Consider the following 14300-nt stretch of genomic DNA (forward strand, 5'->3'; position numbering starts at 1 on the left):
TCGTCTCAGTCCAAGAAGTTAATATTTGTAATCCCAAAGATATATTATTGGAATCCCACCAAGTTAATTCCAATCTACCACTCCCAGTGCAACCCATGGCTAAAGTAAAGACACTAAAGCATATTTGTAATTATTGGGTAGCCAAGGGACGCTAAGTCCAGCCACGAGGATGGCTTTCTGGAACCAAGAGCTAGGAACATACATTTTATACTCTGAAGTTATGTGTTTCTTTTTATAGTGTTACTCGTGAAGTATTGATTAGACTGTGCTTTTTATGAAGTAGTTGGCATTTTTTGTTTTTCACTTCCAGTTTATCCTTTCACTGAGATAAAGCATCTGTAGGAATTATCTCAGCCCAGTGATGGGCTAGGAGTCTAACTCCTGTCTGCCCACAAAAATATGAATTTGAGTATTAATTCAAATTCATTGAAGGAAATAAAGACAGAAAATTTCCTCAATCTGAATAAAGAAATGAATATGGCATACCTGAAGCCCAAAGTATCCCTATTAGAGTAACTATGAAAATGCCTTTGCCCACACACTTCACACATAAATCACAAAAAGTCAAGGACAAAAGAAGAAATTTGAAACCAAAATGAGTAAAGAGGCTCAGTCCACACGAGGGAAGCCCTCTCAGGCAAGGAGCAGATTTCCGAGAAGACGCCAGCTGGCAGAACGAAGGAGGAAAATATGACCAGTATTACAAGAGAAGCCAACCAAGTATGTAATATCTAGAAAGGCTGCCCACTGAAAGGAAGATAACATAAGGATTTTGCAATCTAACAACAGTCATGGAACATCAACATTAGACCAGCTTTTCAAAAAATGCTGAGTTCTTCAAACGGAAATAAAGAAATCAAATTAACACAAAACCATACACAAGTATAAAATTTACTAAGGTGGACATACAGTCTAATTCATAATACTGTAATATTATCATGGCAGTTTTTAAACCGGATACATCTTCGAGCTCAATTGCGAGGAAAATTATTACAATAATAGTAGCTGCAATGATGTGTTAAGAGATCTAGACTGTCTAGACAGGTGTGAGTGGTCACATCCAAAGCATAAAATGATGGCAAAACAGAAATACTTTTGTGACTCTCTATCAACATGACAGTGCATAAAGTCCTTTGCGTGTGACTCATGAAAATCACAGGACGAGGTTCTGTAGCATAAACACACACACACACACACACACACACACACACACACACTAGAAAGGGTCAAAGTGGATCACTTATAGGAAATTATCCAATCACTCAAGAAGGTAGCAAGCGAGGAAGGAGGAAGAAGATATCAATCTATAACACCACGGAGAAAATTCACAAAATGAGAGTGATAGAATCTCACCTACCAATGACTACTATGTATTCAACTGGATTAAGTTCTCTAATTTCTCCACTCAAAAGACATACACAGGCCAAAAAGGATTTAAAAAAAAAAAAAGGATATTTAAAAAGACCCAGGAGTATGCTACACACATGGACAAATCCCCTTTAAGGGCACAAAACAAAAAGACATGAAAAAACATACTCCATGAAAAGAAAAATCAGTAGGAGTAGTTCTACTTATTTCAGATTAATAAGCTCTAGCTTGAGAAGCTGTGGAAGTACAAGTGACCCATTACCTGCTAGCAAGGCATCACCGCTGGGCTGGGGGTCCGCTTCCGGCCCTCCCCTCTGGCCCGCCCTCCCTTCCCCCGCCCCGGCTCTGCTCTGCTGTGCTGCAGCTGGCCATGAGCCGGCAACGAGCACCTCCCAGTGACACTGAAACCATCACAGGGACTGATCAATAGTGCTGCCTGGAGGAGCAAAATCTGCGATCAACTTATTATGTCTTTTCTTAATTTGTATTCAGATTTGAATTTTTGTTTGAATGGATTATAAAAAAGAGAAGCTATTTTTAACTTTCACAAGCTCATCCTCATTTCCTCCTTCCTGTCCTCCTTTCTGCTTTCCTTCCATCCTTCCTGGTATCTCCCATCCCCCATGGATGAAATTCCAAATAGAACACTTTTGTTTAGCTAAAAGAGTGCACTTTTAAGTATAGTCAATTTTAAAGGACAAATTGTTATATACTTTACTGTGTTCTGAATATTAAACAAACATTCTTTTTAAAACTTAAATATGTAACCAATTTTCTACAAATATCTTTGTAACAGAGGCTCCATTTTCTTCCTGCAACTTCATTTTAACAAAAATCAGTTAAACTCACTTAAGCTGTAAATGATCTCACCCCCTCTCTACCCCAGCAGTCAACCATAAACCCACTGAGAAAAACAAGGCCATAAAAAGAGAACAAACGAACAGCTTAAGAAACAAGGGAGGTTCAAAAATCTTCCCAAGATTCTCAGGATCATTGCCTTGCCCATCTTCTACATATAACTGTATGGCTTGTCACCATCATGTTTCCTAGCTCTTCTCCTTTCCCTCTCTTAATTAGTTAGTCCTCAAGTTCCTGCTTTCCTTTTACTTGTATTATACCTTTCTATTTGCATTTCTTCCGAGTTCTTTTTTTTCCATAATTTTATTGAGAAACAAATAGCAATGAGACAGTTTCAAACCAAATCGGTAGGACAGTTTCAGTAATTAACACATTGCATACATTCTTCCTAGTGGTTATTTGCTGTACAAGATGCGGACATGATATCCTATTTACAAACACGATTAGAACAAATCCCTCTATTCATTAAGAGAATGTAACTATATATCTATCCTAACCATTTTGAATACACAGGTACAAAATGGACGAATAGGTCCTGCTTTACCTTGGTCTTAACCATCCAGCAAAAAGTATAAAAAGGAAGTATAAGAAGTAAAGCCATGCTCTTATGTTGAGCTGTAGGGAACTCAGGTCAACAATTTCTGACATTGCCAGTAAAGCGGAAGACCCAATACTATTATGGACTACTGGACTCTTTTAGAATATTTTGCTTAGTTAACACACTTATAATATTCAAATAATGGAACTTAACAAAAAAAAGGGGATACAGATGAATGTCCATTTTATGTTGCTATGCGTGTGTGTGTGTGTGTGTGTGTGTGTGTGTACAGGGATTTGCTATGCAGTCCAGGCTCATCTGGAATTCAATGCTAATTCCAGACTGACCTGGAACTCATGATTCTCCTGTGCCAGCCTCCTGTGTGCTGAGATTTTAGGCATACAACACCATGGCAGGCTTCTCAGATGCTGTTCGATTTCATTCAATCCTTCTTTGCAATTTTGATATTATTCCCTTACTTATTAAAGTCTTATTAAGTCTTATTTAAGAAGTCATTCCTGTGCCTAAGTTCTGAAGTGTCTCTCTTACATTTATTCTGGCCTGTTCAGCACGGCAGGTCTCATATCTGAGTCCCTGGTTGTAGGCATCTGTTGGTCTTCTAGTAGTCCCCTGGAGACAACTACGAGAAGACTCAGAAAAGAAAGACGAGGTCATAGCTAGGGTCAGGTGGTGGGCCGAGCCTGACAGGCCAAGGCTCTCTGAACAACAGTAGGTGTGTTCATTTGTACCTTTGCAAAGTTACAAGACACAAGGTTGCCTACCGACTAGTAACACACAATGTCCAGGCAAGATGCTTGTCTCAAGACTGAGGTAGCCTGCCTGCTCCAGGCAGTGAGGCCTCATCCTGCCCTCCCACATTTGATTAATTTCCAGTTTCAGGAGCTCCCTACACTTGGTCTGTTCCGAACTGAGTTTTGAAAATATCAGGAGACACAAACAGTTTTCCTGGCTATCACAGTTCATGAGAACCAGTTGTTCCATCCAACCCTAAAGGACCCGAGGAGTGGGCACAGCCAGGAGAAGGAGAGATGAGGACAGCACAGGGCCCAGCGCCTGACCCCTCTGGTCCCTGCATGTGGGCCTCCTGCCAGGACTCTAGAGCTCCCTGCAGAGGATTTCACTTCTGAGGAGACCCGGAAGGCAACTGAGACTCAAGCTCCAGGGTCAGCCTCTAGGTCTGGAGCCATAGCACACCATGTCACTCCACCACACAAGCACACCAATGTGTGTGCCCGCACACACACACACACACACACACATATACACACACACACACGCGCACACAGGTGCGTGTACATACACGAGCAAGCTTTGCAAACTGGTAAGCTTCCAGTAACTGGTCCCAGAGTAGTGAAAATCCATGAAATTCCTTAAAAAGATTTCAAAACACTTGTTCACTGTTAATGTCAAAAAAAAAAAAAAAAGGCAGCACTTTTGTGGCTAGTTGTGCGTCCGCTGTTTGCTGACGGCACGGCACATCATCTGCAAGCAGGAGATATTTAATGTCTGTTCCTATTTGGAGGCGCTCTTTTCCTTCCTTTCCTTAACTTCCCTGGACTGACCTTCCAATTTTATACTGACTAGAAGTGGTGGGTGGGCTCCCTTTGTTTTGTGGTAAAACTGAGAGCGCAGCATCACTTCCAGTCACACAGTGTAACGACAGCCTGCACTTCTCCGCTATGGCCAGTGGTAAATGCTGCATATTTTCCTGCTACACCTAATTTACTTAGCTTTTGTATCATGAAAAGACAAGAGGTGGGCCCGGGGAGATGGCTCAGTGGAATAAGTGCTTCCTTGGCAAGCGCAAAGGTCTGAGTTCAATCCCCGGTTCCACCAAAAAAATAAAATAAATAAATAAATAAATAAATAAATAAATAAATAAATAAAAATTTCAAAAAAGAAAAGACAAGAGGTTTCTCAAATGTTATTTCTCAATATAGGTAAATAATTCCCTTGCCACTGGCCAGTCCTTGTCTAGATCAGATGGAAGTCATGGTACACGCACGCTGTCCAGCACAGCAAAATGAAAATTTATTATGAACAACCAAGCCGACTGCTCCCAGGCAACCACAGGAAGAGACAGCAAAGCAGCCCGTAGACAGAGCACCTCTTCTGCAGATGGAGAAACTTGCAACACAGAATGCTTTTAATTAATGGACCCTTAAAGAGTGTCATTAATTACGCACTTTTCTCTCAAAAGGGCTTGACAGGGTGAAATCCAGTTATGCTGCTGAGACAGGGTAACAGGACCCACAAAGTGCTTTAAAGCATGATCCTCCTCCCGGGAGTGATCAGGCATCACACTACTCTGCAATTGATCTTAGCCAAAAGGCCGAGAAGCGATCATCACACTACTCTGGTGTGAACACCTGAGGAAGCCCAGGGCCCCTTCTCAGCTCTGTCCCCACCCTTGTGTTACCCCGCGCCCGCCTCTCATCTCAGGACTTCAGCAACTGGCAGCGCAGTGGACACTGGGGGCTCACTCTCTCCTTCTTGCAGCCACAGTGGAAGCCGCCTGCTTGCCCTCTCTGGAGCTGTCCCATCAAAGTCCTGCCTTCTGCCTCTCTCTCCTTCGTCCCTCATGCTGTTCATGCCAGGCCTGCACATGATGACTGATGGCCCTGAGCACGCGGCAGGTGTCGCTTCCACCTCATAAGGCCTCTGCGCTGCACCTTGTTCTCTCTGCTATGCAGAAACTTTTTATGTGATCTAGCCCTACTGGTGGATTTCTTCTTTTGTTGCTTGGGCTATTAATATGCTTAATATGCTATCTAAAAATAGCTCTACAAGGATATCTCTACACCGTCTTCTAGAATCTGGAGTGTCAAGATTCTACATAAAAGTCTTTATTATAAGTCTTTAATCCATGTTGCATGAACATATTGTGCATGGTGTAAGAATTCACTTTTCTGCATTTGGATGTCTAGCTTCCCTGACATCCTTCACTGAAGTCTGTCCTTTTCCCATTGTGTGTTTTTTGCAACTTCAATGAACTACAAGTGTGTGGTTTCATTTGGAGTTCTCCGTCCCTCTTCACTCATCAACATGTCTGTTTTTATGCCAGTACATGCTATAAATTGTGCTATTGTGTTTCACAACCATGAAATTGTGCGTGACGTCAAGTATTACACTATCCTCCTTTCAGTCTTCCTGCTGAAGTTGCTTGGCTGCTCAGTTTGTGGTCAGCCCTGTTTTCTGCTGTGTCCCTTCCACCAGGGCAGCCAGCACCTGGGGCAGGCAAGGGAGAGAGATTGAGCAAGGCCAAGTGACCTGCAGAGCTTGGGCCCCAGCCTCTTGCTTTTTGAGGTGGAAATGAAGAGCGTGTGCAGCACTCAGCCTCTCAGCATGGAGCATCGGGAAGAGGGCCAGGCAGTGCTTGGTACTGGGAGAGCCAGACAGGAGGGGACTAGGGAACCTGAGCACTGCGCTGAGGTCTCTCAGAGACAGGCCTGGAGAAAGGGAGCACTGTGCTGGTCACCTGGATGTACCGGAGAAAGAGCACCATGCTGGAGCCTCACACCAGCATGGGGACAGCGGGCCCTTGTCCCAGGCAAGGTCGTGACTGGAGAGCCAGAAGGAGAGGACCCTCAGTTTCCCACAGGAAGGAGAGATTGCCTGGGTCTGCAGCCCACAGTTGGAGCAGGCACTGCCTGGTCAATCAATAAGAAAAGAGGCATCTGACCCTTCACTGGACAGGCTTCTGTGCAAAGCTGCAAGGAACGTGGAACTCAGGAAAAGACCACATGACCAAGGAAAAAAACAGGCCCCTGGGACTGAGCTGAAGAAACAGAGATCTGTGAATTAGTCACAGAGAAGCTGTAATCATCATCTTCGAGAAGCCCAGTGAGCTAAAGAAAGCACGACTACAAGTCAGGAACTGAAGCATCAGTGAAGTGAAATATCAACAGGAAGAAAGGAAAAATTCAACAGCAAATCAGAGACTGAAGAACATAATCATCAAATGGGAAAAGTCAGTACAGGCTTCAACAGCAAAGCTGGTCAAGTAGAAGAAATAGGAAAAGAAAGATAGGCGACACCATCCCAGATGGAGAGAAGCGAAGCCCACGCCTCGTTGGTGGGGCAGTAAAGTAGCCCAGCCAAGGCGGAAACCAGCGGCCGGGGTGCAGAGAGGACACAGAGTCTTCTACCAAACACGCAGGGGAAAGGGGAGAGGGGTGTGGGCACAGCGGGGCCTTGCAGCTGTGAGAAAGCAGGAGGTCCACCTAACGATGCGGGTGAGCCGCAGGAGAATGCATCGCAGTGCGGGGTGCAGAAGGTCGATGGGTGTGGAGATGCTAGCGGCCGCAGGCCCTGGCGCCCTGCTGAGCAGCAAGAGCAAGCGGCGCATTTGCAGTGGGGCAAAGTCCCCGGCCTGGAGTCTGGGGCGCTGGGCGGAGTTGTCTAGCAGGCCCGGGCTGTCATCCAAGCTGCACACTTAGACTGCCACGCACACGGCAACCTCACGGGGCAAGAGCAGGAGGCACAAGGGCACTGCCAAGGACACGGAGGACCACGATGGTGGCGACCTTTTCCGGCCATGCGATGGTCATGTCTCCTCCAAATGAGAGCAGCCGATGCGGCTCCCGGGCGAGGGGCTCCAGGCAGAGGAGCTGATTTTTGGAAATCAAGCCGGACTTTCCATTTCTGTGATTCTCACTGCCACAGCACTAATGCCACTTCTCTGCGCTGCTGAAGATCCTAAATCTGCTGAACACAGTGACCTGCAGGCCACAGAAAGGGACACCTTCCAAAGACGTGAGAAATAGGGTGGCCAGCCTACTTGGCTTCTTTCCTCTTTAATGTATTATTGAAATATATCTTTAGGTGGGAAGTGCCTCTAAAAAACAAATAGCGGCTATGAGCCCGCCGCTCAAGCCTTGGCAGCTACTCAAGTTCTGCCGCGGTGGAGAGATCACAGCACAAAGTGCTTATTTTCCAGTGTGACACTTCAGTGGGGCGCTCTAGACAGCAAGCACAAAATATTTCACTGAAAATGTAGAGTTTTGCTGAAATTTTTAAAACTGAAAACTCCATTTCCTGGGGAAACAGTAAAATGTTAACAATCTGATTTCCTGACGCTCTGCCAGTTGAGAATCTGTGTCAGAAGTCAGCCGCAGACCTGCAGCGAGGGTCACATCATACACACACAGGCTGAGTTCCCTGCCTGAGATGTCTGGTGACTTAGACTCCTGCAGTTTGCTTAGCTGGCCAAGACAGAGAACAAATCCACCACAAAGACAAATAGGTGGGTGGCAAATCGGTTGGGGTGGAATTTAGAGCAGCAGGTTTGGTGAACCAGCTGGTGGTGCCAGGGCTTAGAATCAACACCTTGTGCATCACATGCAGCAGAAGCATGGCACTCCCAAGAGAAGTTTCTTCAGAGCTTCTTTCACGTCCTTGTTCCTCAATGTGTAGATGATGGGATTCAAGGCGGGGGTCACCATGGTGTAGAAGAGGGAGATGAACTTGCCTTGGTCCTGGGCATAGCTGTCCCGGGGCTGCAGGTACATGTAGATGACGGTGCCGTAGAAGATGACCACCACCGTCAGGTGGGAGGAGCAGGTGCTGAAGGCCTTGAGCTGCGCCTCTGCAGATTTGATCCTCAGCACAGCCTGAGCTATGAAGCCATAGGACACGAGGATGAGCGCAGGGGCAAGGATGAGGAACAGGATGCTGACCACGAAAAGCACCAGCTCGTTGACCGTAGTGTCCACACAAGCCAGCTTGAGAAGTGCAGGGACCTCGCAAATGAAGTGATCCAGCCTGTGGTTACCGCAGAGAGGCAGCCGCAGGGTGAAGGTGGCGTGGACCAGGGAATTGGCCACACCGCTGAGCCAGGAGGCCATAGCCAGCTGCTGGCAGAGCCGGGGGCTCATGATGACAGCGTAGTGGAGGGGTTTGCATACGGCCACATAGCGATCCAGGGCCATGACGGCCAGCAGGATGCACTCAGTGGAGCCTAGAGCCAGGGAAGTGTAGAGCTGCACCACGCAGCCACCATATGTGATGGTCTTCTCCGGTCCCCGCAGGTTAACCAAGGTCTGCGGGGCCAGGCTGCTGGTGAAGCAGAGGTCCAAGAAGGACAGGTTGCTGAGGAAGAAGTACATGGGGGTGTGCAGGGAGGGCTCCAGCTGTGAGACCACGATAATGGTGATGTTCCCCGACAGGGTCAGGAGGTAGCACAGGAGCACAAGCGTGAAGAGCACTGGCTCCAGGCCGGGGTGGTCTGAGAAGCCCAGGAGGACGAAGCCAGTGGCAGAGCTGTCATTAGCCCGGCTCATCCCAGCAGGACCTTCAACTCCAGAGCGAAGGTGCTGGAGGGCAGAGATGGCAGCTGGGGCCCACACATCCACACTGCTTATCTCCTCCCCTGCTGCTGCCTCCCTGGGACATTAGGGACCAAGTCTCAAGGACAGGCACGTGGTGTGGAGGCTGAGCCATGTGCCCCTTGGAAGACCAGGGCCACTCAAAGAAGGGCAGTGCATCTCCCTGGGCTAAAACTCAGGCAAAAGCCTGCACGCAGCTGACCGCAGGCACAGATGCCGAAGTCCTCGCATCTCAGTCCCAGCCACAGGCTTTGCGCACCTCTGTGCTCACGGCTTCAGGAGTAGAGTGTGAGAGGGCCCAGGAGTCTGCAGCTACCAAGAGATATAGCAAAAGGAAATAGTCAGGCAGCAAATAATGCAAATCTTAAAAGAATATTTGAGGGCTGAACAAAGTAAATATTTTTTCAAACAAGTTTTGAAAAATAATATATGTGAAAAAGATGACTTCCAAATGAGAAGTGATTATTAATGAAGCTAATTGAATCCAAACCCTGATGGGTGGGTGGGACGGTGCAGGAGGGCACAGAAGATTATTCTCAAGGGAGACAAGATTCATAGCAACGAGCAGAAAGTGCACAAGCATGTTTGGGAGCCAGAATGCGTCGCACGAATTCAAATCATCTCATCCTGATACAAATTCACTCACTGATTAAACAGCCAAAAAGTAGAACATTGCTCTTAAGATAGATTTTGTTTGCTTAGGTGTTATTTACAGAGGCTGCCTGAAAGCCTTTAGTAGTCAGAAAAATATTTACACAAAAATAATATACATTATTAATAAAGACCTCAAGTAATGTTAGTGTTAAGAGCACTTATACTGTGCTTCTTAAAAATTCACGGATGGATGTACTAAGACTCTAGAAATAATGATCTTACCTTTTCTGCACACGCATTGAGATGACACCACACCTCCAGTGCGGCAGCAGGAGGAAGCTCTCTGTTTCTATTCTGGAAACGTTGGGCTGGTGTTGGCAGAAGGGCAGGTGGAGGAAAACATATGTCTCTGCTCCAGCGAGAGGTAGGCTTATGTCCAGGGACGTGCCGCGACGTGTGGACATTACCTGGGATCAGCTGGAGGGAGGGAAGAGGCTGAGAATTCCACATTAATTGCAGCCACGATCCCTGGTGCAAAGGGAGGTGAGCTGCTGATGGAGGATGACCCGTACCTTCCTTGGATTCACTATAGAACAGTAGGGAACTGTAAAAGCAGTCGGTTTTCATTCTGAAAATGTGTCTGATTCCTCCAGAGTCTCTGCTCCAGTCTGCATCAGGGTGGCTCTCCAGTCCCGTCCTGGGAAGCCAGAGCTCAGCGCCCCTCCCGCACCTAACGGTATTCTATGAGAAGCTTGGGGACCACGCTGGCCTGAAGTCTTCACCTTGGAGATGAGACAGAGGCTGAGGGACTGGCGCTGCGCTGACCCGCGGGTGCTGGACGCAGACTGCTGCGCACCCCGAGCGCTTCCTCGGGAGGACGGCGACACTTTCCCGTGTCCCGTGTCTCTTGCTCTCTCTCTCTACTCTTGCTTTAGTTTTCTGGGCATCACGTATTGAGGGAAACAAGAAGCGGTTAATGTTCAGGCCTGTGGAGAGCCCGCCTAGAACGGGCTGTGTGGGGCGGAAGTGGGACAGCAGCCTGAGCCGCGCCCTGCGAGGCTGTCTGGAGGACCCCGCCTGGAGAAGGGGCTGCTTCCTGCCCCGCGCTCCCCTCCTCCCGATGGGGCCCCGTGAAACATGAGGGTCACAGCCATCGCCATGGAGCCACCAGGAGTGAGGGCGGGAGGCAGAGGACACACTGGACGTCCAGAATAGGAGTGGTCCTCAAGGATCTCCTCCTCTTGCTTGCAAAACATCCCTGCAAAGACCGCAGCCCGAAGCCCACAGAGCAGGCCCAGAGAAGTGCTGAGCACAGCGACAGTGGCCTGCGAAGGTTGAGGGCAGCCGGAGGTGCTTGCATCCTCCACAGCCGTCCCCTCTGGATCTGAGCCCAGGCTGTGGCAAGTGTGGCAGGAACAGCAGGGTTCCCAGGATGTACGTGAGGTGCCCTTCTCCCACACCTGTGCCCACCTGAGCAGCCACCTGGGGCTGGGCTGTGACTCAACTCTTGTGAGGCACTTGCTGCGTGCCTCCAGCCCTTCCACCCCTCAACCACTCGCATGGAGGGCTTCGGGACAGGCTACCAAACGGTGAGCAAGCATGTCCTCTCTCACCTGGGCACGATCCAGCTGTGGCCTCCCAGACACACTGGTCCTCACTGCATGTGCCCAGCTGGTTAAATGATCAGACCCAAGGTCAGAGATGCCCTGGGATGCCCTCAGGTGCTGCGTGGCCAGGTTCAAAGCAGCCCGGAGACCAGTGGAGTGCCCCGCTGGAGGTCCAGCAGGAGTCTGCTGGCCACACAGATCCCACCCTGCTCACCCTTCAGTTCCAGAGAAATGCATCCTCACTTCACCGTTCTAACAGAGGAGAAGCTCCCACGAGGGCAGGCTGAGCAGACCTGGTTGTGTCTGCTGGTGCACCACTCTGAGCCTCTCCATCTACCCTGCGGTCATCACTCTTTCTGGTGTGCTTACAACAGAATATTTAATTTGCAATAATTGGTCCACTTATCAGTTGTATGACACCAACTTGCACTTGGTAGCAGCTCATTTCCATGTTTGACAAGAAAAATTGGAAATCTGCATAATTTACCTGTCCCACAAAACATCACCATTACTTTAATAGTAGAACAAACTCGACTGTGGTGGGGACTACAAATTGCTGTCACTCCCTTCTGCAAGATGCCGGATACTCAAGCAAGACTGAACAGAGCAGCCCACACAGACGATCGGGACTGGCTAAGGGAGTCCCGTTCTCATCTCCAGGGAGCCTCCTCCCAGCTGCTTCCAAATCACAGAACTCTGGACCCACAAGGCAGCGGCCCGCAGACAACGGGTGCCGAGGACCGGTGCTCCCGACAGCAGTCCAGCTGAGAGATCAGTAACAGCAGTGACGAGAATCATGAAAGGTCCTTGCATGGGAAAATGGGCAGCCCACTGACAAGGAAGTCCCTGAAGATGCAGGTGTCCCAGCAGGCAATGAGCCGAGGGACACACTCACTGCTGGGATCATCTGGGGAGAAGAGGGACACTGTGTCCCAAGGGGGGTGGCGTCCTCCTTCACCGCTATCATTCTGGGACCATCTACTGTGTGGAGGGAGTAGGAAGCATCAGACATGTGCCACATCTAAATACCCAGCGCGCACCCTCAAAGCCAGCCTGTTCTGTTGAGTGTGTCCTCACCTCCAGCGGGGAGTGTCTCCCTCAGCCCCTCAAGCCGGTCCTGCCTCCACTGCTGCTTCTGATCCATGCACCACACACTGGTAACATCGAGCATCTCCCCCTTTAGCACAAAGAACTTTGCAATAAAGTTTTCAGAATAAAAGTATTTGCTTGAACTGTCTCTCCTGAAATCTCATTTTTTATTGTTAAAACTCTTTTGCATCCATCCCACCCTCAGCATCCATATTCACGTGCTCCCAATAGACTTCCTTCCTTGGCGCTGCACTGACTGGGTGTCAGGTCCCTCCTGGACCCAGATTAGGACTCCCATGGCTCACACACCTCAAAATGCCCTTCATTTAAATCTAAGCCCTTGTTGTTACATTTCCTACAAAACTCAGGAGCAGAGCCCCATTCCAATTATGCAAGCGTGACTGACCACAGGCCCACCCCTGAATTTGTTTTTGTTTTTTTTTTTTTTTTGTTTTGTTTTTTTTGCTGAACCAGGGATTGAACTCAGGCCCTTGTGCTTGGTCAGGCAAGTGCTTATTCTACTGAGTCATCTCTCCGGCCCCCCGAATTTGTTTTTATTCATCATCACCTTGATCTCTATCCAGTAATCCAATCATGTGCACCCAAACACCTCACAGCTTCAGCAACAGGCCAGGCCTGCTGAGCCCGAGCACGTGCTCCCAGCCTCACAGAGCCAGCATACGCTGCCTATAACATGAGGACGCAGGGCGCACCTTGGTGTGTCACCAAGTGAAGGGACGTGGCCCCAGCACAGGGGCCCAGTGCTTCAGTGAAGAAAAGCTGAGTACAAAGCCAGTGTGAAGTCGAGCGGCAGAGGAGGAGCTGTGTCAGGACCCGCCGCTCGCCTCAGTTCCGGGGTCGGGGTTTGTGCAACTCTGAACTTATTTGCAAACACCTAGCTCGTCTCCACCTGCGATGTCCAGGCTCCTGCCCTGTGCTCAAGTCAGCTTCAGCTGCTCTGAACCCTCTCTTCAGAGTGCACAGCCTCCTTCAGGTTTGAGCAGTTTCCTTCATGAAATATGCTGACACAGCTTGCAGTATTAGTCTGAGAAGAAAGTGGCCCATTCAAGGCATCTTAAAAAAAATCATTTCAGTGGGCTTAACTGTAGCACATTTAATCAGCATGTAGGACACGGGGGTGGGTGCCCAGGCCACCCACAGATGCTCTCTGATCACTGCCCATGCCTCCCACGGGGCTGGAAGCTCAGCAGCTCAGCCCCTGGGGCTCCCTCTGCAGCCCAGGTTCACCTCCTACAGGGCGAAGACATCTGCGCCTGGCGTCCCAGCTCAGCTCTTCCTGGACATGTGGCTCTAGTCACTGGGCTCTTTTTTCCTTCCTTTGCTGTTTCCATCTTGGTCATTACAACATGCCGCTTTCTCTGTCACCCTGTCAAGTTCCTCCCTGGTGAAAGCTCTAACCTCCACCATGTCTCTCCTGGGCTCTTCTCTCTCTCCCCCATTCCTGAACTAGAAGTGACTCCGAGGCAGTGAACCCCCAGATCCCGAGCTTTCTGGTCCACTCAGATGCCCACTTCGGTGTTCCCACTTGCTTAACCCCATGCCTGGGGGCTCCACGCTCCAAGACCCCAAGCACCCCAGCGGCAGGTCAGCTTGGCGAACAGCTGGGGGCTGAGCTGAGCCGGGCCATGGCCACCCCAGCGCAGGGCCCGGACCTGGCTTGGTGGACGGCTACACACAGCAGTCTCCTCCTGCGAATGCCCAGTTGAAACGCCACTGCTCATTACAAAGCTGTGGTAGCTGCAGCGCTACGGACCACGCGGCCTTAGCCTGTGTTTCTTCCTGCTCCACACTGAAGCGGCAATGCTTATATTTGTGTTCCATGAGTAAGAAATGTCCTCCAAATGTGGCCCTAGGACACTTCCTAGGGAGCGTACCATC

At 49.1% G+C, this 14300-nt stretch overlaps 1 protein-coding gene across 1 annotated transcript; it reads right to left on the bottom strand.

Moving 5' to 3' along the window:
• Positions 1 to 2143: 2143 nt before the first annotated feature.
• On the bottom strand, positions 2144 to 9066 carry LOC101559818 (olfactory receptor 2G3-like). The gene is made up of 2 exons (XM_004647520.2): positions 8151 to 9066; positions 2144 to 2181 (listed from the first exon to the last, which is right to left on the bottom strand). The coding sequence occupies exons 1-2, from the start codon at positions 9064 to 9066 to the stop codon at positions 2144 to 2146; spliced, it is 954 nt and encodes a 317-aa protein (XP_004647577.2).
• Positions 9067 to 14300: the final 5234 nt, after the last annotated feature.

Source organism: Octodon degus, unplaced genomic scaffold (genome assembly GCF_000260255.1).
Source record: "Octodon degus isolate 3935 unplaced genomic scaffold, OctDeg1.0 scaffold00310, whole genome shotgun sequence".
Taxonomy (NCBI): Eukaryota; Metazoa; Chordata; class Mammalia; order Rodentia; family Octodontidae; genus Octodon; species Octodon degus.

Bases quoted from the DNA above. Each gene is read 5' to 3' on its own strand.
- LOC101559818 (XM_004647520.2), bottom strand. From the start codon at position 9,066: ATGAGCCGGGCTAATGACAGCTCTGCCACTGGCTTCGTCCTCCTGGGC. The intron at 2,182-8,150 runs TGGGAGTGCCAT...AATGAAGTTGCA, and splicing joins AGCTCTGAAGAAACTTCTCT to GGAAGAAAATGGAGCCTCTG.